General features: G+C 43.2%; 1 protein-coding gene across 1 annotated transcript in view; it reads left to right on the top strand.

Annotated features, from left to right (window-relative positions):
- CAVIN1 (caveolae associated protein 1) overlaps nucleotides 1-21,853 on the top strand; it is a 76,574-nt gene extending 54,721 nt beyond the window's left edge. Inside the window, exon 2 of the mRNA XM_040330748.1 lies at nucleotides 20,650-21,853. Within this exon, the coding sequence (XP_040186682.1) occupies nucleotides 20,650-21,315 (666 nt within the window). The 3' untranslated portion in view covers nucleotides 21,316-21,853. The remainder of the gene's footprint in view (nucleotides 1-20,649) is intronic.
- The last annotated feature ends 345 nt before the right edge of the window (nucleotides 21,854-22,198 follow it).

Raw genomic sequence — 22,198 nt, 5'->3', positions numbered from 1 at the left:
GCACCAGGGAAAATGGGCCTGTTTGGTAACTGGATTAAAAAACCAGATGCACAATTAAAAGATATATTAAAAGACGGCAAAATTCTTACCTACCAGGAATTAAGTAAAAAAAAAGAATTGTTTGAGCTGAACTGGTGGCGATATATGCAGCTGACGCATTTTGTAGATTCCTTCCCCTCCCCCCCGAGGTCAGATAGAAATCTGCTCCCTTTGGAGCGTTTGTGTTTGGCACCAAAAGGAAGAGGCGGGATCTCCTCAATTTACAAAATTTTGATGGGATTGAAAGATCCCGGTTTCCCTCCTTATATTAATAAATGGGAAGAGGAATTGGAAACGGGTAAAACCGAGTTAGAGGTCAGGAAAATATTAAAAAAGACGCATACTAGTTCAACTAACTGTGCATTGATCGAAATGAACTTCAAATGTTTAGCATGGTGGTATATAACCCCGGTCATAGCACACCGTTTTCGAGATGATACCTCCAAATATTGTTGGAGGGGCTGTCTCGAAGTGGGTACTATGTCACATATATGGTGGACCTGTCCAAAAATTAAAACATACTGGAATAACGTATTATTAGTAATTGAGGAGATAACCGGAATTAAAATACCTCCTGATCCATGGGTCTGTCTGTTCCACGGGACAGAAATGTCAACCAAACGGTACATGAGAACTTTACTTCCCCACGTACTAGATGCAGCAAAGAGTCTGATCCCCAAACAATGGAAGGACCCTATGAGTCCAACAGAGAGGAGCTGGTTTTGCAGAATCAATGATATATATTATGCTGAACAGCTCAGGTTCATGGTAGAGGAAGGAGAAGGAGGATTTAAATTAAAATGGCAGGATTGGGTTAATTTTAAACTTTCACAGAGGTATATAGATAGGATGATATAGTGTAAGAAGTATAACGGGCAAAGAGAGATACAATACGAGACAGAATTTCGGAGATAGGGGAGGGCGGGAGGGTGGGGTTAAGGGATGAGGGTGGGATGAGGGTCTGTTCGGCTAGGGGAAATTAATGTATTCATTCACATATTTAAGTATTTTTTTTCTCTTTTGTATATTTATTGACATATATTTAAATGCACTTTTGCAATAACAAAATAACCAAAAAAAAAAAGTTTCCCACCATGATGTGAACTAAGGAGACTGCGAATGAACGCAAATTGATTAAGTCTCCTGATAGTTCTCTGAGGCGGAACAAAATATAAAAAAAAAAAAAAAAAAAAAGTAAAAGTTTGATAAGAGACAATTTGCACTTTTCAGTCTGTTACAGCGTGACGATTGTGCTATCTCCATTACGAACGCTACTTTTACCGAAGGTGCGCTCCCGTCTCATACTTTATTCTGAGCATGTGTGGGTTTCTTAGCATACACACGAACGTGTTTCTCGTCGAAAACCAGCCCGACTAGGAACACGACAAGGAAATTGAGACTCCCGTCGAGGAAAAAGAGAACTTGTTCTCTTTTTTCCTCTTCAAGTTTCTCGACAGTTTCCTCGATGAAAAACATACACACGGCCGTTTTCCTCGGCAAAAAAGCGCTGCCACCAAGTTTCTTGATGGATTCTGTCGAGGAAAACGGTCGTGTGTAAGAGGCCTCTCTTTGTTTTCCTTTCTTTCCCCTTTATCTCTCTCTATCCTAATTTCTTGATTTTTCCACCCATCCCTTTCTCTCTATCTGTCTTTCTTGTTCTTTGTCTAATTCTTTTTCTCCCTTTTTCTTTGTTACTTCCCCCCTTTTCCTCTCTCCTCCATGTATTGTCTCTTCTTTTCCTTTCTCTTACTCCTTGGTAGGGGGCAGGGGGGGATCAGTGGCAGTGCTGGGGGGAGTTCTGATCAGCCAACATAGATGCTCTTGATCAAGGTCATCTGCTGATTTGAGAACTGCAGTGGGGAATTTTAATGGCAACTATAATCACAGGTAGTGTTACTCACTGTGTCTCCAACTCCAAGGTGTCTCGCAGCAGTGACACCTATGCCAAAATCAGGAGATAGGGTCTCCTCCACCCCTCCCACTCCACGTTCCTCACCAGCCAACTGTCTCTAGTCTCCACCCCCCCAGCCATGCCGTGAACTGAATGGGCAGGCTCCAGGAACAATATAGCAAGTAGATTATGCGCAAAAAAAAGTTTATCAGAGCATTGTTATAGAAGGCAGCATAGTCAATCTGTAAGGTTGAAATCAGTAAAAATTCCAGCTGTTTGGGGTGGTGATGGGGAATGTGCGGATATATTAGGATGGGAGTATGCACACAGGGCTGCCGTCAATAAGGAACAGAAACCATGTTCCAAACTAGCAAGCAAACAAGGAGAGGCAGGCGCCTCTGGGTGCAGTACTTAAAACAGTTTAAAAAATGAATTTAAAATTAAAATTAAAAAAACCACAAGTAAAAAAGAAGCCACTCACATTTTGGTGGTCAATCGAGAACGTGTGGAGTCAATTTTCAGGAGGGTAGGTAGGTATCATCTGGCGGTGTCTTTTCCCTTTTGTCCCCGGGTACAGCGCTCTGAGATGCAGGGGATCTGTCCTTCTGCCGCTGGTGGAATCAGTGATTTTCGGCGGTGGGCAGGGAATTCCTCTGCTGGCGCTGTGAGCCGTGTGTGCCGATGGACGAGCAGGGATGACGTCACCAGGAAAGCGACGCGTTTCTGAATGCTGGCCGCGAATGACAGGGCTGGCCGCATTCCTTTCTCAAGCTGCTGATACGGAGCGTGGGGCTAGACTTTGTATGACGGGGGAGTGGGCGGAGCTAGTCGGGAACAGACTGCAGTAGGTTTAAACTAAGAGCTGGGCGGGCTGATCTCGGAGCAGGACGAAAAAATTAGATTAAAAATTAAAAATGAGGAAATGAACAAGGTGATGAAATAATGGAAAAAGTATATATAAAAATGGAAAAGGATGTATAAAAAATTCGGAACAGAAAGTGGAAAGAAAAAAATAAAAAAATATAATAATAAGAATAAAAAATAAAAAATAAGGGTAAAAATAAATATAAAAAAATAGAAATGGTAGAATAATAAATGATAAAAAAATTGATAAAAAATGATGATAAATGATGATGAAAAATGATGAATAAAAAATGATAAATGATAAAAAAATAAAAAAAAATGTTAAGAAATGATGAAAAATGATGATGAGTATGTGTGTGAAAGAAATATATATATATATGTATATATGGGTGTAATTATAACATGGATGGTAGTAGATTGGGCAAGAGGACATGGGGAAAGAAGAATAATGAGCGATAGATTTTGTGTGGTCATGAGGCCATGACACTGAGGGATAGAGAAATTTTATTATAAATAATAAAAGTTCAAAAAAAAGGGGTAAGCCGTGTGTATGGGGTGTAGGGGGGAAGGCGGCTGGTGTGATTGGAACAAATTATAAGTAGGAACAAAAATACACACTTTTCGGTGATGTGGGTACATATATAAATATGTATATGGAGGGTACATATATAACCATATAATACAATACATAGTTATACTGAGGGTAGTAGGAAAAAGGGGGGGGGGGTTTTTGTTAAGGGAGGGAGCGGGGAACCAAGGGGGGGGGGGGGAAAGGGAGGGGAAGAAAGGGGGGGGGGGGAAATATATATCCAATTTATTGTATAAATATTAGTATAAGATGGATACTTACACCCGTCAAGACTATAAGGAGTGAGCACCCCACCAGTTAACCCAGACTATAGGTAATGTCTGAAAGTAAAAAATGATGAAGATATTAGAGATGGATAACAATATATGATGATAGGAAAAGGAGGGATAGGGGGAAGAGGAAGGGTGGGGAGGGAGAGGAGTAGCGGGGGAAAGGAGGGGGAGAGAGAGGAAGAATAAGGGTTAGGTTGGAAAAAGTGTGGGGGAGGGGGGGGGGGGGGTGTGGGGAGAAAAGGGGAGAGGAAGGCAGAAAGAGAGGGAGACGAGGGCTAGTGGGTAGTGGGGGGGTAGGAGAAGAAAGGGTGGGTAGTTATAGGATGGTGGAGATTTCAATGCTTTCATTGATGGCCGCCAGGCGAGAGGGTGTCCAAACTGTAGATCCAATATGTCTCATCGAGCACACAGTTTTTTGAATCTTTCAGCTGGGGGGGAGTGTTTTATCAATTTGTTCTATTATCCAAACTTGGAGTCCTGAGGTAGATTGTTTGGTTGTAACATGGTGAAGTGTCTGGGACACTATGCGGGTCTGTACCGCCTTCTATGTTCCTCCTGTGCTCTCCAAACCTCTCTCTTAGGGGTCGTATGGTTCGCCCTATATAAAGGAGGCCACAAGGGCAGCTGAGACCATATACAACAACCTCAGATGAGCAGTTTGTAAAAGTCTTTAAAGGATATGTTTTCCTTTAGGTTGAAATTTTTTTGTCCATGTTGAACGAAGTGCATGTTTTTACAGCGAGGTTTTCGGCATTGGTACATACCGACTAGTGGTATGAGAGTGGATGTAACCGATGTGGTGGGAGTGGTTTGAGTTTGCTGGGAGCATTTTTATTTTTGAGGTGGGGAGCTCTACGGTATGTAATTTTCGGACGAAGCAGGAAGGCATGGGTTTGAGATGAGGGTCTTTGTAGGAGGATATCCCGTGTTTAACTAGATGCTTTTCCATTTTTTTGTGTTTGTAGTGGAATGTTGTCAAGAACCTAACTGGATGGTTGTCCATAGTTCTTTTGGGGTTTTATAGTGGTTTTCCCATTCAGGTAGAGTTTAAATGCATTCTTCGGTTAAGCTCTCTGGTATTGTTTCTCAGTGAATTTCTTTTTCAGATGTTGACTGAGTTCAATATAGTCTGAATCTTTGGTACAATTTTGTCTAGGCGACAGAACTGGCTGTTGGGGATGTTGTTTTTCCAGCTAGGGTAGATGACAGCTTTTGAAATGTAGATATGAATTTCCTGCTGTTGGTTTTGTGTAATATTTAGCCCAGATGGAGTGGTCCGTCGGTGTCCCAATTCAAGATCAAGGAATGTCATGGAGATGGGGTTGGATGCAGAATGTAAATGATAGCCCATATTGGTTTCTATTGCAATGGTCGATTATAGGGGAATGGTTCCTGAGGGCCGTCCAGATGATGATGATATCGTCGATTATCGCGTCCAAAGTAGCTATATTGGCGGAGAATGGGTTGTTACGGTAGATGTGATTGTTTTCCCAATAGCCCATGGCTAGATTAGCGTATGAGGGAGCAAAATTGGCGCCCATTGCGGTGCCCTGTATTTGATGAAAGAAATCTCCATTGAAAGTGAAGGTAGTTGTGTGTAAGAACAAAAGAGTGTGGCTGAGAGGATGAAAGAAGCTTGGCGAGGATTGATGAGGGGTTCATTTAACAGAAATTGTTCCAGAGCCTCAATCCGAAAGAGTGTGGGATGGATGTGTATAGGGAGCAGACATCTAATGAGAAGCCATGTGTACGTTGGCTCCCACTGGTATGGGGATAAAAGCTCAAGAAGATGTGTGCTGTCTCGAACATACGATTCTAATTGGAACTAAGAGAGAGGTTTGGAGAGCACAGGAGGAACATAGAAGGCGGTACAGACCCGCATAGTGTCCCCAGACACTTCACCATGTTACACCAACAATCTACCTCAGGACTCCAAGTTTGGATAATAGAACAAATTGATAAAACACTCCCCCCAGCTGAAAGATTCAAAAAACTGTGTGCTCGTGAGACATATTGGATCTACAGTTTGGACACCCTCTCGCCTGGCGGCATCAATGAAAGCATTGAAATCTCCACCATCCTATAACTACCCACCCTTCTCCTACCCCCCACTAGCCCTCGTCTCCCTCTCTTTCTGCCTTCCTCCCCTTTCCCCCCCCCCCCCACACTTTTTCCACCTAACCCTATTCTTCCTCTCTCTCCCCCCTCCCCCTACTCCTCTCCCTCCCCACCCTTCCTCTTCCCCCTATCCCTCCTTTTCCCTATCCATCATATATTGTTATCCATCTCTAATATCTTCATCATTTTTTACTTTCAGACATACCTATAGTCTGGGTTAACTGGTGGGTGCTCACTCCTTATAGTCTTGACGGGGTGTAAGTATCACCTTATATAATATATTTATACAATAAATTGGATATATATTTCCCACCCCCCCCCCCTTCCTTCCCCTCCCTTTTCCCCCCCCCCTTGGTTCCCCGCCTCCCTCCCTTAACAAAAAACCCCCCCCCCCTTTTTTCCTACTACCCTCAGTATAATATGTATTGTATTATATGGGTTATATATGTACCCTCTCCATATACATATTTATATATGTACCCAAATCACCGAAAAGTGTGTATTTTTGTTCCTACTTATAATTTGTTCCAATCACACCAGCCGCCTTCCCCCCTACACACCCCATACACACGGCTTACCCCTTTTTTTGAACTTTATCATTATTTATAATAAAATTTCTCTATCCCTCAGTGTCATGGCCTCATGACCACACAAAATCTATCGCTCATTATTCTTCTTTCCCCATGTCCTCTTGCCCAATCTACTACCATCCATGTTATAATTACACCCATATATACATATATATATATATTTCTTTCACACACATACTCATCATCATTTTTCATCATTTCCTTAACATTTTTTTATCATTTATCATTTTTTATTCATCATTTTTCATCATCATTTATCATCATTTTTTATCAATTTTTTATCATTTATTTTTCTACCATTTCTATTTTTATATTTATTTTTACCCTTATTTTTTATTTTTATTCTTATTATTATATTTTTTTATTTTTTTCTTCCACTTCTGTTCCGATTTTTTATACATCCTTTTCCATTTTTATATATACTTTTTCCATTTTTTCATCACCTTGTTCATTTCCTCATTTTTTTATTTTTAATCTAATTTTTTCGTCCTGCTCCGAGATCAGCCCGCCCAGCTCTTAGTTTAAACCTACTGCAGTCTGTTCCCGACTAGCTCCGCCCCACTCCCGTCATACAAAGTCTAGCCCCACGCTCCGTATCAGCAGCTTGAGAAAGGAATGCGGCAGCCCTGTCATTCGCGGCCAGCATTCAGAAACGCGTCGCTTTCCTGGTGACGTCATCCCTGCTCGTCCATCGGCACACACGGCTCACAGCGCCAGCAGAGGAATTCCCTGCCCACCGCCGAAAATCACTGATTCCACCAGCGGCAGAAGGACAGATCCCCTGCATCTCAGAGCGCTGTACCCGGGACAAAAGGGAAAAGGACACCGCCAGATGATACCTACCTACCCTCCTGAAAATTGACTCCACACGTTCTCGATTGCCCACCAAAATGTGAGTGGCTTCTTTTTTACTTGTGGTTTTTTTAATTTTAATTTTAAATTCATTTTTTAAACTGTTTTAAGTACTGCACCCAGAGGCGCCTCTCTCCTTGTTTGCAGGCTCCAGGAACAGCCTAGTTGGGCTGCTGCGAAAAGGCTGGGAGAGTGGCACAGGCTCCAGGAACGGCCGAGGATTTGGCAACCCCTGGCAAATCGGCATTCGACTCCGAAGGGATTGCAACCCACAGGTTGAGAACCGCTGCTTTAAAGTTAAACGAATATACAGGGAAAATAACCCTGCCCTTGTCCTCCTCAAGACCTACAATAAATAAAAATGCAGACATGATGATTGAATGGGCCTTTTTAGCAGCCCATCAATGACTATGTTTACATCTGCTCTCCCTTTAGATTACTTTATAATGTTTAAGCGGAGCTCCGCCCTAAAGTGGAACTTCCGCTCCTTGGATTCCCCCCCTCCGGTGCCACAATTGGCACCTTTCTGGGGGGAGGGGGGACAGGATACCTGTCAAAGACGGGTATTCTTTCCCACTTCCGGGAGTCCGGCCGTGGCCGTGACATCACCGCATGGCTCCCTCCTCCTCCTCCCCTGGCAGCCGGGCTAATTGGAGAGAGGAGCGGGCCTCAAGCATGTGCAGTATGGTTCCCGGTATGAAGCCGAAAGGAAGACATAGTGGTCGTGGTGGGAGCTATTGTAAACTCAAGATTGGACTATGCAAATGCCCTTTACCTCAGACTCCCCAAGTACCAAATCGCTCGTCTACAAGTCGTTCAAAATACGGCCGCTAGACTTGTGACTGGGAAAAAACCTTGGGAATCAATCTCACCTTCACTGAGAGCCCTTCACTGGTTACCAGTAAAAGACAGAATCACTTTTAAAGCACTCTGTCTAACGCATAGATGTATCTATGGGAATGCTCCCCATTATCTATGCAAAAAAATAAAAGCTCATAATCCAAATCGCGTTCTGTGATCCACCAATCAAATCTCTCAGGATACCGAAAGCCAATTACAAGTCCAAAGGAGAAAGGAGACTATGGAACGCTTTACCCAACCAGCATTCGGTTGGAGGAGAACCACTTGGCTGGGCCTATTTATGCCCTGGGCATATCTCACTAAGTACGCCGGGCCTAGTTCCTATCTCACTGATTATGCCGGGCCGAGTTCTGAGCATGCGCTGACCATAGTCAGCGTCGTGCGCATGCGTAGTCCGGCCGGCCCTTCATTTGCATGGGGTCACGCTCATTTCAATGGAACACGCCCACCGTCCTTCCCCACTTTCAATTACGCCGGCTTACGCCTCGGAATTTAGGTCGCGCCGGCGCAAATTTGGGCGCAAATACCATGAGGATACGGCACTTGCCTCTCTAAATTGAGCCGGCGTAACAGAAAGGAGATGCGCTACGCCGGTGTATATATACGCCGATGTACGTGGATCTACCCCTCTATCTCTATCATTTTACTGGCAAGAGTTTCACATTTGGAAAATACACAGGCACGGGTGTATGAACGATTCAAAGAAGCATCTGCATTTACAAGGGCCTGGCCCTTGTACAGCTTATTCATTTATATGGCAGGCACATGCAGCTCTCAGAACCCAGGAAAGCATTGGGAATTGATGATCTAGACCTCCTCTAAGCTCTTGATCCCCAAAAGACAGTTGCAAACACTGTATATTGATATACTAGAAGTGGTGAAGCAGTAGCACCTCTAGACAATCCAGTGATTGACTATACAATTAAACTGCATCCTATGTTAGGAGCTGTGCATAGATTTGGAATAGCAGACTTCAGTAGTCCATCGTCCTCATAAGTCATAATTTACCCCAGTGGCGGTTGATGGTATTTTCTTTTTTGGGGGGGGGCAAACAGTGCACCCCCTGATTCCCCCCCTGGTCGGTGCACCTTTCTAAACCACAGGCGTATCCTTCTCCTGCTCTGCGGCTTCCTATCCTCCCTCCTCCTCAGCGGCCAATCGGAGCGCTTCTCCTTTCGTTAAATCGGAAACCGCGTCTCACATCCGCGCTTTCTGATTGGCAGAGAGGCGATTCAGTGTTAGAATAGCGAATATTAATTCGCTATTCTAACACACCTGGGTGGGCACTAAGCACAGTGCTCTGTGTCCGGAGTCCACCCTATTTTGAAACCTATTAGAGCCTCTGGTTCTAATCAGGTGCTTAAAAAAAAAAACTGCTGCAATTTATGCGCAAAGCGTCCTGAAAGGAGCTGGACGCATGAATAGGGGTTGGCAGTGGCAATGGAAAGGGGAGCCCCTGATCTACTTTACCTATTGATGGTCTAGGGGGCATCCCCATTTTTTCTGATTGCCTTTGCATCCATCTTTACTTGTTGGGGGGATTTTTGACTGTGCCTGTGTTGTTGGGCCTGCTGGATGGACAGACAAAATATACATAAATACAGTATGTTATGTGACGTTACCCACAATGCAGCTCTATACTGACTGTGACTGACAGTGATACATGTTTATGGTTTCATAAATATACTGTACAGTATAAGTGGATAGAAGATGATAGCTGGCAGTGATTATTGGGGAGGCATTGAGGCCCCTTTCACACTGGGGCAGGATGTGCGGTGGCGGTATAGCGCCACTATTTTTAGCGGCGTTATACCGTCGGAATTGCGGCGGTATTCAGCCGCAGGCGGTACGGTATTAACCCCCACTAGTGGCCGAAAAAGGGTTGATACCGCCCGCAATGCGCCTTGCCGGCGGTACTACGGTGGTGTCCCATTGTTTACAATGGGAAGGAGAGGTATACATACCGCTCCTCTCACCGCTCCAAAGATGCTGCTTGCAGGAGATTTTTTTTTCTCCCGCTAGCGCATTGCCTCAGTGTGAAAGCCCTCGGGCTTTTACATTGAGAATGCTGGGGCAGGAGTATTTCAGGCATTATTTATGCACTAAAGCGCCTGAAATACGGCTCAGTGTGAAAGGGGCCTGATTGTGGAGATTTCATGCATGAAATGTCCTGCACACGTACAAAGATATCACATGGTTTTATACTGGGATTTTTATTATTGTAGTGCAAATATAATTTTTTTTTTATGATTTCATTCAATGTCTGTGTGGTGCCTTTAAAAGTCTGTCTTTTCCTTGCTCAATGACTTCCAATGTTTTTGGGATGTGATGTCTTCCACCACCCTATAAATTATATACAGATATCTAGGCATATAAAAGGCCTGTTAAAACTATATGTGCATGAAACCTTAAAGACAGTTAAAATGTTCCCCAAAACAAAGCATCCTTACACAAATCATAGACATCAGATAATCATTGAAGACACAAGTGCTATCCAACCATCTGTACAGTGTATGCCTCTGCTAGATTTAGTGCTAAACACTAATGCTGGGGGTCACATGTGGAGAGCTGGGGAGCCTTCATGTTCAGACTATGGAGTAGGGAGGAGAAGGCAGGAGCCGTTGTGAGCAGATGATTCATTCCCATGCTTCCAAAATATTACAGCATGATAGAAGCAGAATGAGCTTTCATTATCCATTGTCTGTAGTGTTAATGTACCGATTAATTCTATTTTCCATAAAGGATCATTAGTCAGATCACACTAACACACAAGCTTAACTACTGCATCACTGATTTATTTCACTGACCCTCCAGGGCTTTGTCCAGCTGCAAAATACAGAACATTCTCATTATTTAGATCACTGCTGAGTCAGTCTAATTATGTTTACCAAACTCCAAAAAACATCATCATGATTGCTAAAATAAACTATCAATTTGGCTTGTGCTACATTGATTCCCAGTGTCAAATCATTTACCAGATGAACCCATTTAGCCCGTTTGAATGTGATCTAGATCCAAAGATCTTTGCATCCAATAAATATATGTCCAGAATAGTATTTTGTAGAAGTGGTGGGGAGGAAAACTGGTGATGTTGCTTATACATCAGTAGAAAAATAATACATATGCAATTTACAGTACTTTGGTGGTAAACACAGTCCATACACACAACTGTTCAATGTAGCAGCACATTACCATGTGTACTGTCTACATAGGCCTGTGATACCTTGCCTGCTTTGATGCTCTTCAATGTGCACTTAGGCCTCGTACACACGACCGATCTGTCGCTGAAACTGGTCCGACGGACCAGTTTCAGCAGACATGTTCGGTCGTGTGAAGGCCCGACCAGACAATTGGTCCGGCCAATCGGACAGTTTCCAGCGGACAAATGTTTCTTAGCATGCTAAGAAACCTGTCCCGCTGGAACCATGACCGTCGGACATGTTCGGTCGTCTGTACAGACTCACCGGACATGTCCATCCCTCGCATGCGTCGTACTGATTCGACGCATGCGTGGAAGCTTTGAACTTCCAGGGCCGCCCACATCGCCGCGTCATCGTCGCGGCGATGGCGCGACCACGTCCCCGCGTATTGTTACGCGCGGATTTCTGACTGATGGTGTGTACAACCATCAGACAGAAATCTCCGGGCGGACATGTCCGCTGAAAACGGTCCGGCGGACCGATTTCAGCGGACTGTCCGTCCGGTGTGTACGGGGCCTCTTAGAGTGATTTACAGCATGCATTGGCCTAAAAATGCAGATTTATATCTGTTTATCAGATTTCAGAAAACACTCCACAATGTGCACTTGTGCAAAGCAGCCATATGACAAGAGAGTAAACAAGTATATGTGTAGCTCATATTCTAAACATAAAAAAATACATATTGCAAACATGTCCTGAAAAGATCTATGGTAAGTATCCTGGCAGATGCTGAGGATTATATTTCTTGCACAATATATACTATATATATATATATATATAATGTAGAACCTAGGATTACGAGCATAATCCGTTCCAGGAGTAAGCTCGTAATCAAGTACTTGCATATCAAAACGAGTTTTCCCATTGAAGTCAATGGAAACTAAAATAATTTGTTCCACATTGACTTCAATGGGATGCAATACCGCATGTGGCCAGAGGCGGGGGGGTGCCGGAGAGCCTCGGACACGACCTCGGAGAGACTTCCTACCGAGATTTGCCGAGGTCAGCCGCGCTGTCCTCGAGCCTTTCCGTGCATTTCCGAACAGCGCCAATCAGCTGTGATCGTGATGTTCAGCTCCGGCGCCCCCCCCCCCTCCTAGGTAGTCAGTAAGGTATACACAACCCATGAAATCGCGAGAGAGTATTCCAAGAATATTATGGGAAGCTGTACTCGATAACCCGCATACTACAAGAAGTTTAGCGATATTTTGGTCCCCAAGATGTGTTCCTATATGAATGGTATTGGCACTATTGGGAGATTGACAGCGAGGCAATTGGAGGCCGCGATAACGATAATCCCTAAGGAAGGCAAGGATCCCTCTCTGTGTTCCAGTTACAGACCCATCTCCCTACCTGAACGCTGACGTGAAGCTGTTCGCTAAAATATTAGCCGGCAGAATGAAGTCAATTATGAAGGATCTGGTGCATACCGATCAAGTGGGTTTTATCCCAGGCAGGGAAAGTAGGGATAATAGCATTAGAACACTCCTACTGATACAGAAAATAAAAGAAAGTAAATCCCCAGGTCTACTTCTGTCAATAGACACTGAAAAAGCGTTCGACAGAGTAGACTGGGGATTTCTTCAGAACACATTAGAGGCTTATGGGGTGGGACCTAAGATGTTGGGGTGGATAAACGCTCTTTACAATCACCCCAACTGCTAGAGTTAAAATAAACGGGACGTATCTGGGCCATTTGAGATGTTTAATGGGACCCGACAGGGGTGTCCCCTGTCCCCCTTACTGTTTATCCTATCTCTAGAACCATTGCTGGCGGGGATTAGAAATAATCCTGACATCATGGGGATACAGATAGAAATACTTAACATAAGCCTCAAAGCACAGGAGGAATGTAGATACAAACAAGACTTCCCATTTATCTGTTAAAATATTTAGAAGTCAATATAACATCATCACCTGAGTCAATTTACCAACACAATTACATCCCACTATTGAATGATATTAAAACGGATTTAAATAAAATCGCATCTAGTCAGAGATCTATGCTAAGGAGAAATATCAGTTTTAAAATGCTAACCCTCCCCAAGATTTTATATAAAATACAAATGCTACCGATCTCACTTCCGGAAGAATACTTCAAAATGGCAGAATAAAAAAACGCGCATAAGTATGGCAATAGTAACAAGTAACACATATTACAAGGCTATTCATATGGCACGGGTGGTTGACTGGCTAAAAAAAATAAAGAGAAAAGGTGGGTTAAATTGAAAAGTTGTATGAATAAGTCAAATATTAGGGAAAGAGATTTGGGATCCCGACACAATTAGACATCAAAACGAGCACATGCACACGATCACACTGACATCAATGTCAAATTGGGATAGGGTACACAAAAAGGAAAAATGGAGATATAATTCCCCACTAATTCCACTAAATGATACAAATTATTTTGCACCGGGCAAAGCGAGTTTGTTTGGTAATTGGATAAAAAAATAAAAAGATGCACAATTAAGGGACATACTAAAAGAAGGTAAAATATGCACTTATGAGGAACTGATTATAAAAAAAGAAATATTTGATCTAAACAGGTGGCGATATGCACAGCTGAAACATTTTGTGGAATCCCTCCCTTATCCGATTAGGCCGGAGGGTAATCTGCTCCCACTAGAGCGATTGTGCTCAGCGCCAAACGGAAAGGGTGGGATTTCCCCGATTTATAAAATTTTGATTGGGTTAAAAATTTCGGGGCCACCACCGTATATTAAAAAATTGGAAGAGGAGTTGGAAACAGTTGAAACTGAGATAGATGTTGGGAAAATATTAAAGTTGACACATTTCACATCAACCAACTGTGGTTTGATAGAAATTAATTACAAATGCCTAGCATGCTGGTATATAACCCCGGACACCACTATCAAAGGGAAACCTCTAAATTTTGTTGGAGGGGCTGTTTGGAACCCAGGAACTATGTCACACTTATGGTGGACTTGTCCAAAAATTAAAACATACTGGAACAAAGTGATATTAGTAATAGAGGAAATTACTGAAACTAAAATACCAGAGGAGCCATGGGTATGCCTGTTTCACAGGACAAAAATGCCTATCAAACAGTACATGAGAACCTTACTTCCCCATTTCCTAAACGCAGCAAAAAGTTTAATTCCCAGACAGTGGAAGGATCCTAAGAGCCCTACGGTGAGGAACTGGCTATGTAAAATGATTGATATTTATTATACAGAACAGCTAAGGTTTATGGGGGAGGAAGGAGAAGGGGGATTTAAACTGAAATGGCAAGATTGGGTAAATAATAAGCTGACACAGAGATTTGCAGACAGGATGGTATAGAGCAGGAAGGGCAATAGGCAAAGGGAGACATGACATGAGATAGTTGGTCGGAGAGAAGAGGGCGTGGGGGGTTGGGTTAGGGTTGGGGTTTTCTTAAAACTGGAAAATAAAGTATTTTTGTATATTTTTCTTGGGCCGGAACAGGCTATTTAGTCTGTGAATGAAATATTGTATGTACCTTTATACCTAATAAAATAATAAATAAATAATGTGGAACCTCAGATTACGAGCATAATCTGTTCCAGAAGTATGCTCGTAATCCAAAGTACTCGCATATCAAAGCGAGTTTCCATTGAAGTCAATGGAAACTAAAATATTTGTTCCACATTGACTTCAATGGGATGCAATACCGCATGTGGCCAGAGGCGGGGGGCGCCAGAGAGCCTCGGACACGACAGAAAAGGCCAGAGGGACACTCCAGCTGACCTCGGAAAGACTTCCTACCCATAATTTGCCGAGGTCAGCGCGCTGTCCTCGAGCCTTTCCGTGCATTTCCGAACGGCGCCAAAAAGCTATGATCGGTGACGTTCAGCTCCGGCGCCCCCCCCTCCTCAGGCCAAAAGCGGTACTGTACACCGCTTTGGCCGGAATCGTGCTCGTTTTGCGAGACAACACTCGCAAAACAGAGTCATGATTTTTTTTAATACAGTGCTCGTATTGCGAAACGTTCGGTTAACCGCGTTACTCGCAATCCGAGGTTCCACTGTATATATATATATATATACTCTGCCCCAGGATTCAGAATCTAGCGGTAATCACTGCAGTAACAGTGCATACTTCAGTGATTTCAAACATCCAGGGGGAATCCCACAGGTATGGTACATACTGTACATATTCTCGTTGGTCCATGCTGAACCAATTTTTATTATTATAATACAGAATTATATAGCGCAATAGTTTGTGCAGCGCTTTACAACATGATTGCAGACAGTACAGTTACAATACAATTCAGTAAAGGAGGAATCAGAGGGCCCTGCTCGTTAGAGTTTACAATCTAGAAGGGAGGGTCAAGTGAAACCAAGGTAAACAACTGTAAGGGATAAACTGATGGAGAAAATGGAAATACAGTTGTTAGGTGTGGGTAGGATAGGCTTCTCTGAAGAGGAGGGTTTTTAGGGATTGTCCTAAAAGCTAATAGAGTAGGAGATAATCAGACAGATTGGGGAAGGAGTTCCATAGGATTGGAGAGGCTCTGGAAAAGTCCTGGAGGCGAGCATGGGAGGAGGTGAATGAGGAAACTAGAGCGCAAGAGTTTAAAAAAAAAAAAAAAAAAGAGAACAATTAGGTTGGTATTTTGAGACTAGGCTAGTGATGTTCCTGGGGGCTAATTGTGGATGGCTTTGTAAATTGTTGTTAGTATTTTGAATTTAATTTGTTGGGTGAGTGGAAGCCAGTGGAGGGATTGACAGAGAGGAGTAGCAGACACAAGCGATTGTAAGGTGGATGAGTCTGACAGCAGCATTCATGATGGATTGAAGAGGGTATAGAGTATGTAGAGGTTAAGCCAATGAGAAGGGAGTTGCAATAGTTGAGGCGAGAGATGACCAGGGGGTCAATTAAGAGCTTTATGTCATTGGTTAGAAAGGGGCGTATTTTGGAGATATTGCGGAGGATGCGGCAGCAAGATTTGGACAGTGATTGGACGTGGGGCTTAAAGGAGAGTTCAGAGTCCAGGACTGCACCTAGGACCTTGGCATGCGGGGATGGGTTTATAGTTGTGTCATCGAGTTTGTCCGAGAGATTGGGAAAAGGGGTACATGGTGGAGGAAAAATTATTAAGTTAGGTTTTGGATAGAATGCGTTTGAGGTGGTGTGACATCTAGACTGATATATCTGTTAGTAAATTAATGATACATGAGGAGACTGAGGGGTGGCTATTAGCTGACCCAGGGAGGAGGTGTAGATTGAAAATAGGAAGGGGCTAAGAACAGAATCTTGGAGGACCCCAACAGAGAAAGAATGCAACTATGTAAAAATTGCCATACCTTTAATTCAGCTTTAAAGCGGGATTCCGGGCATAATTCTTCTTTTTTTTTTTTGCAAGCTAAAATTAATCACATGAAATAGTCCCTAAAACATATTAATAGCTCCCCAATCGTTCCAGAAATCATTGCAAACACTTGCCTTATATCCTCCAGCTCATGTTGTGGCCGTATCCATCATATGTGTGGGCATGTGAAGCCCAGTTCCTTTTTCTTCCTGGTTTTCAGAGAGAGGTGCACGCTGAGTCCAGATACTCCCTGGGAAATGAGTGTCATGAATTCCCAGGAGGCAATGGGGGTCTTAGGACAGGTAGTTGAACCACCTAGGACCAGGAACTAGGCAGATAGGAGTGAGTAAAAAAAACATTTTATTTATTTTTTACATTTAAAGGTACTAAAGGTACCAGTACTTCCATCCATTTAAAGTAGCCAAGACAATCAAATATATACTGTATTTAGCTTTATCAAATATGTGTTGATATCCAGTTCAAATCAAGGTTTACTGTTATAGATTATGAAAAACAGCCTTTTTCCTAACATTGTGTGAGACAGAGCTAAGTCTTGTATGTTTATTGAGAGTTTTGGCACAGGGCTGGGGATGGAAAATAATATGCACATGGAAAAAATAAAATGATTCCATTGGCAGCCGGTGGTGGACTGCAGAAAATTGTGTAAATCCGGCTGAAGTTTAAAGTAATGAACAAACAGAATGTGTGTCACATACCACAGCCCGCATGAGGTGGGGCTTTCATTTAAACACATTCAATTCTGTATTACAAGGATGTCTTTTGGGAAGCAGTGTCTTCTACCATCCTATAAATTCTACACAAATAACTAGGCATATAAAAAGCCTGTTAAAACCATATGTGCATGAACAATTAAATATTAAATTAAAATGTTCCCCAAAACAAAACATCCTTACACAGATCATAGACATCAGATAATCATAGGAAACGCAATAATGACACTTTTTTTTATTTAAGTTTTGGTTGCCAAGTTCAACCTACAGGAAACACTTAAAATGCAGTATGTTGCTGGAATAAAAAAAACGGATGTATAAAATGCCTTTGCTAAACTTCATACTTACTGAGATTATTTTGGGCATCAAAGTGAAACTACTCTCCGATATTAAATAGCTATAAAGAGCAGTGTTTCTCAACTCCAGTCCTCAAGGTCATGTTTTCAGGTTTTCCATTATTTTGCACAGGTGATTTGATCACTTTCACTGCCTTAGTAATTACCACAGCCATTTCATCTGTGGGAAATCCTGAAAACATGACCTGTTGGGGCACCTTGAGGACTGGAGTTGAGAAACACTGATATAGAGGATTAAAACCACAGCATAACAGTAGTAAACAGCCCAACTTTGCAAATCAGGCCCAGTTGACTTGTCATGTAATGTAAGTAAAGCTAGAGCGCTGTGGATCTGACAATTGCTGGAATCAATGGTGAGATCTGAGATCTTTAAGAATGTTAATTAGGTTGGGGGGGACTTTGAAAAAAATGTTAATACAAATTATCTCCCTGGAGTACCGATTTGTGGTCCATACTGTGTTGCTATATCTACCTGTTCTACTTTCACGCAGAGTTGACTAAATTAACATTTTACATATTAAACACAGGTTACGATGCTCAGTTATGTGAATGGACAGAGTCAGTGATCACTGACTCTGTCCATTCTGAAAAGGTAGGGGGGAGAGCGGCACGGAGGGGGACAATACAGCACGGCAGGAGAGCGGCACGGAGGGGGACAAGACAGCACGGGGGAGAGCGACACGGAGGGGGACAATACAGCACGCGGGGGAGAGCGGCACGGAGGGGGACAATACAGCAAGGCAGGAGAGCGGCACGGGAGGGGGACAAGACAGCACGGGGGAGAGCGGCACGGAGGGGGACAAGACAGCACAGGGGAAGAGCGGCACGGAGGGGAACAAGACAGCTCGGGGGGAGAGCGGCATTGAGGGGGAGAAGACAGCACGGGGGAGAGTGGCACGGAGGGGGACAAGACAGCAGGGGGAGAGTGGCACGGAGGGGGACAAGACAGCAGGGGGAGAGCGGCAGGGAGGGGGACAAGACAGCACGGGGGAGAGCGGCACGGAGAAGACTTGTAACTCCCCCCACCACCCAATACCTGACTGCCCAATTACTCGGGAAATGCTCGGTATTGGTACCGACACCGATACTAGTATCGGTATCGGGACATCCCTATTAAATATTCAAAGCATTAAATAAGAACTCTGGGAATTTCTTCACGCTTTAAAATGAGCTGGCTGTGTGTATGCCACCTTGTGGACTTATCTTTTACTTTTGATTGACAGTTTTACTGAGCACCAGGAGTACAGCTATAGCTACACTTCCTCTGCTTTGGCAGAAGAGATGCAGTTGCTGTGTGACTGCCCACCCCTCCCTGTGCTGTCAATTCACAAAAGGCTTTGTGTTTTGTGTGTAGTTTCAGATGCTGCAAAATATTCAGTGAATGGGTAAGAGGAGGGGCAGGCAGAGCAGCTGCACATGACTCTGCAGATTCTGCATCCGATACCCTAAGGTCCAGCACCAGAGCGCTGCAAGTATAGCCATAGCTGTGCTCTTGGTGATCCATAAAACTGTCAATAGTAAATAAAAGAAATCCATGAAATGGCATACACCTTGGACTTACGCCAGGGGTGCCCAACCAGTGGCCCGGGGGCCACATGTGGCCCACAGAGCCCTCTGATGTGGCCCACGACCTCCTGCTCTGGGATGGAATAGAATAGAATACTGTTAATAAAGGTCAGTTTATTACTAAAATCACAGGGTATATGGGCATATATTTTTTGCAGTGGTTACTGGGCTGCTTTCAAACTGATCCGCAGGTGCAGAGCAGTTTACCTGCGGGTTACCTGCTCTGAGCCATAGACTTCAGTTATTACCTGCGAGTTTGGTGAGCTTTCTGAAAGTGCACCAAACCTGCAGAATATAATAGAAGTCAATTGCAAAGTGCAGGAAAGCCAAAGGTACACTGCGTTGCACCCGTGGTGCAGGTAAATCTCAGCGCATCAGTAGTGGCAGACATAAACCAACTTGTGTTCTACCTCCAATATGATCTGTTAAAAAGTACTGTGGGCTGTGTCCGTGTCCGCTCTGCATATGCAGAGCAGACACGGACATGTATCCATCCCCTCCGCTCATTGTGGCCTGCAACCGGTTACCAAGTCGCTTAAGTGTCCCTCGCTCTTCAAAAGGTTGGGCACCCCTGACTTTGTAAGCCAGTACATTTTAAATTGTGAAGTAATTCATGGTGTTCTTCTTTAAATACATCTTGTAGACGTTTGCTGTTTTCACCTACCTCTGTTTATTAACTAGCTCCCTAGATGATCACTTAAAGCAGAGTTTCACCCGAAAGTAGAACTTCTGCTTTAAGCACTTCTCTCCTCCTTACATGCCACATTTGGCATGTCATATACCTTCTTTTTATAGGGACTTCTTGTCCCACTTCCTCTTCTCGGCCACCTAGGCAACTCCTCCTCTCGCCCTAGGCAGACCCTCCCTGCCAGCAATCTTCTGGGACATGTCACATGTCCCAGAAGATTGCCTGGCCAACAGCAGCGAGACTCGTGCATGTGCAGTGCGGCTTCACGGCCGGGTGCCCACAGTTGCTATGACTGCGCGGCAGAGAGGAAGGGCAGAGGAGCGAGGCTCCGGGCACCCGCATCTCTGGACCGTGGAACAGGTAAGTGTCTTAATTAAAATTCAGCAGCTCCACTTTTGAAAAAACAGGTGGAACTCCGCTTTAAAGAACACAAACACTTTTTTAAAGGGGAACTTGTCTGAAAAACTTGGCACTGTAGCTGCCATTGGCATTGTGCCATCTATTAAATATATGCGTATTATAATGTGAGAGTATTTTTGAAGTTTGAAGGTGCAAGACTGGCATTATATGCTGTTATTACATCTATGGTCTTCAAATACATCCAGATCCTAGATTTACCCAACAGTTTCCTATCAATATGATATAAAAATGTGTAGTTCTCGCCCAATATTTTTACTTTTACTCTATTTTATTTGTTGTCTTACCTTTTTTTTTTTTTTGCATTTACTTTATTCAGGATGAAACAAAGCTGCCTTCCAAGCTTAGCATCAGCAAGTCTTTGAAAGACACAGAGAAGCATGAAATAGAAGGAGAAGTTCAAGAGAATGAGAATAAGGAAGAAGATGAAGATCATATCCAGCTGTCATCTGATGAAGAGGTAGAGATGGAAGAAATCATTGAAGAGTCTAGAGCTGAACGAATCAAGAAAAGTGGAATGAGGAGAGTTGATGACATAAAGAAAGCTTTCTCAAAGGAAAAAATGGAAAAAACCAAGGTTAAAACCAAAGAGAATTTGGAAAAGACCAAACAGAACTTGGAGAAGACCAGGCACAACATTGAGAAGAAGATGACCAAGTTTGGAACCAAGATTGTGACAAATGAGAGACGAGAAAAGATGAAGACCTCCAAGGACAAGTTTAAAAAGTCCTTCACACCCGACCATCCTGTCTATGCCCGTTCCAAAACCGCTGTCTACAAGGTGCCTCCCTTTACTTTCTATGTGAAGAAAATCAGGGAGGGCGAAGTAGAGGTTCAGGCCACAGAAATGGTGGAAGTTGGAGGAGATGAAATGGAAGAAGAGGGAACCGAGCTGTTGAGAGGAGAAAGCCCTGATCCTCATTCCCTTCTGCAAATCACAGAGGACACTGATGCCGTACTGGCTGAGAGAAGCGACAGTGACTAGGAATGATACAAGAGTCACAATACTTCTATGTGGACAGCTATATTTTATAACCTTCTTCACATTGCAAATTCAATTCATTTCTTTTTTTTTCATAATCACACATATCTTTTTGCAGCTCTTAACACAAATAAAGAATATATATTAATCATCTTTGTACTAAGCAGGCCACACATTCAGCAAAAGGGGGTAAATAAAAACTGATCCCACGAATGTTATTATATTTTTTATAAGCACAGTATCACTGCCTCTCCTAATAATCTGCTGAATACTGTTACTAGTAGTACACTGGTCTAGGATGTTTAAAGAAAACAGATACTGGGTCCATTTACAGTACTTGCTATTGATACATTCAAAAACATTTCATAACTAAAGCACATTGCAAGAATGCTCATAGTAAGGCTGATCTGCAAAAGCTAGGATAAAAAAAAACAGTACAAATGTTGAACAATTTTCTATAATTGCAAATACATTTTATTCTTTCAAATGGTTTACAGAATCTAATTGGTTGTGCTAATCAACTAAACAAGTTTTAACTCAAGATTTATGCTCCAGTTTTTGTAAATAACCCTCAGGGTCTACTACTAAGCATTACTTTCTGTCCTAAAAGAGCAACTATATAGTAGCAGTGGAGGACTAGCTGGCCAGAAGACACCATTGAGCAGCCAACAAAATAGGAGCACCAGCACTATGACCCAGAGATGGGGATTCTGGGAAAAAATACAGAGGTAGCAGCCAGGACAGTTTAGTTTTATCTCCTCGTAGTCATGTGACTAAGCAGCATCTGCTCCATGCCTCCAGTTACCAGAGGTTCTGGTAAAGAATGCACAGTTGGGATCCAGGTAGGTTCGGGAGTTCCTGTAGGATAGTCATGTGACTACAATGC

This window comes from Rana temporaria, chromosome 12, assembly GCF_905171775.1.
Source record: "Rana temporaria chromosome 12, aRanTem1.1, whole genome shotgun sequence".
Lineage (NCBI taxonomy): Eukaryota > Metazoa > Chordata > Amphibia > Anura > Ranidae > Rana > Rana temporaria.
This window is presented reverse-complemented; position numbering and strand designations above follow the sequence as displayed.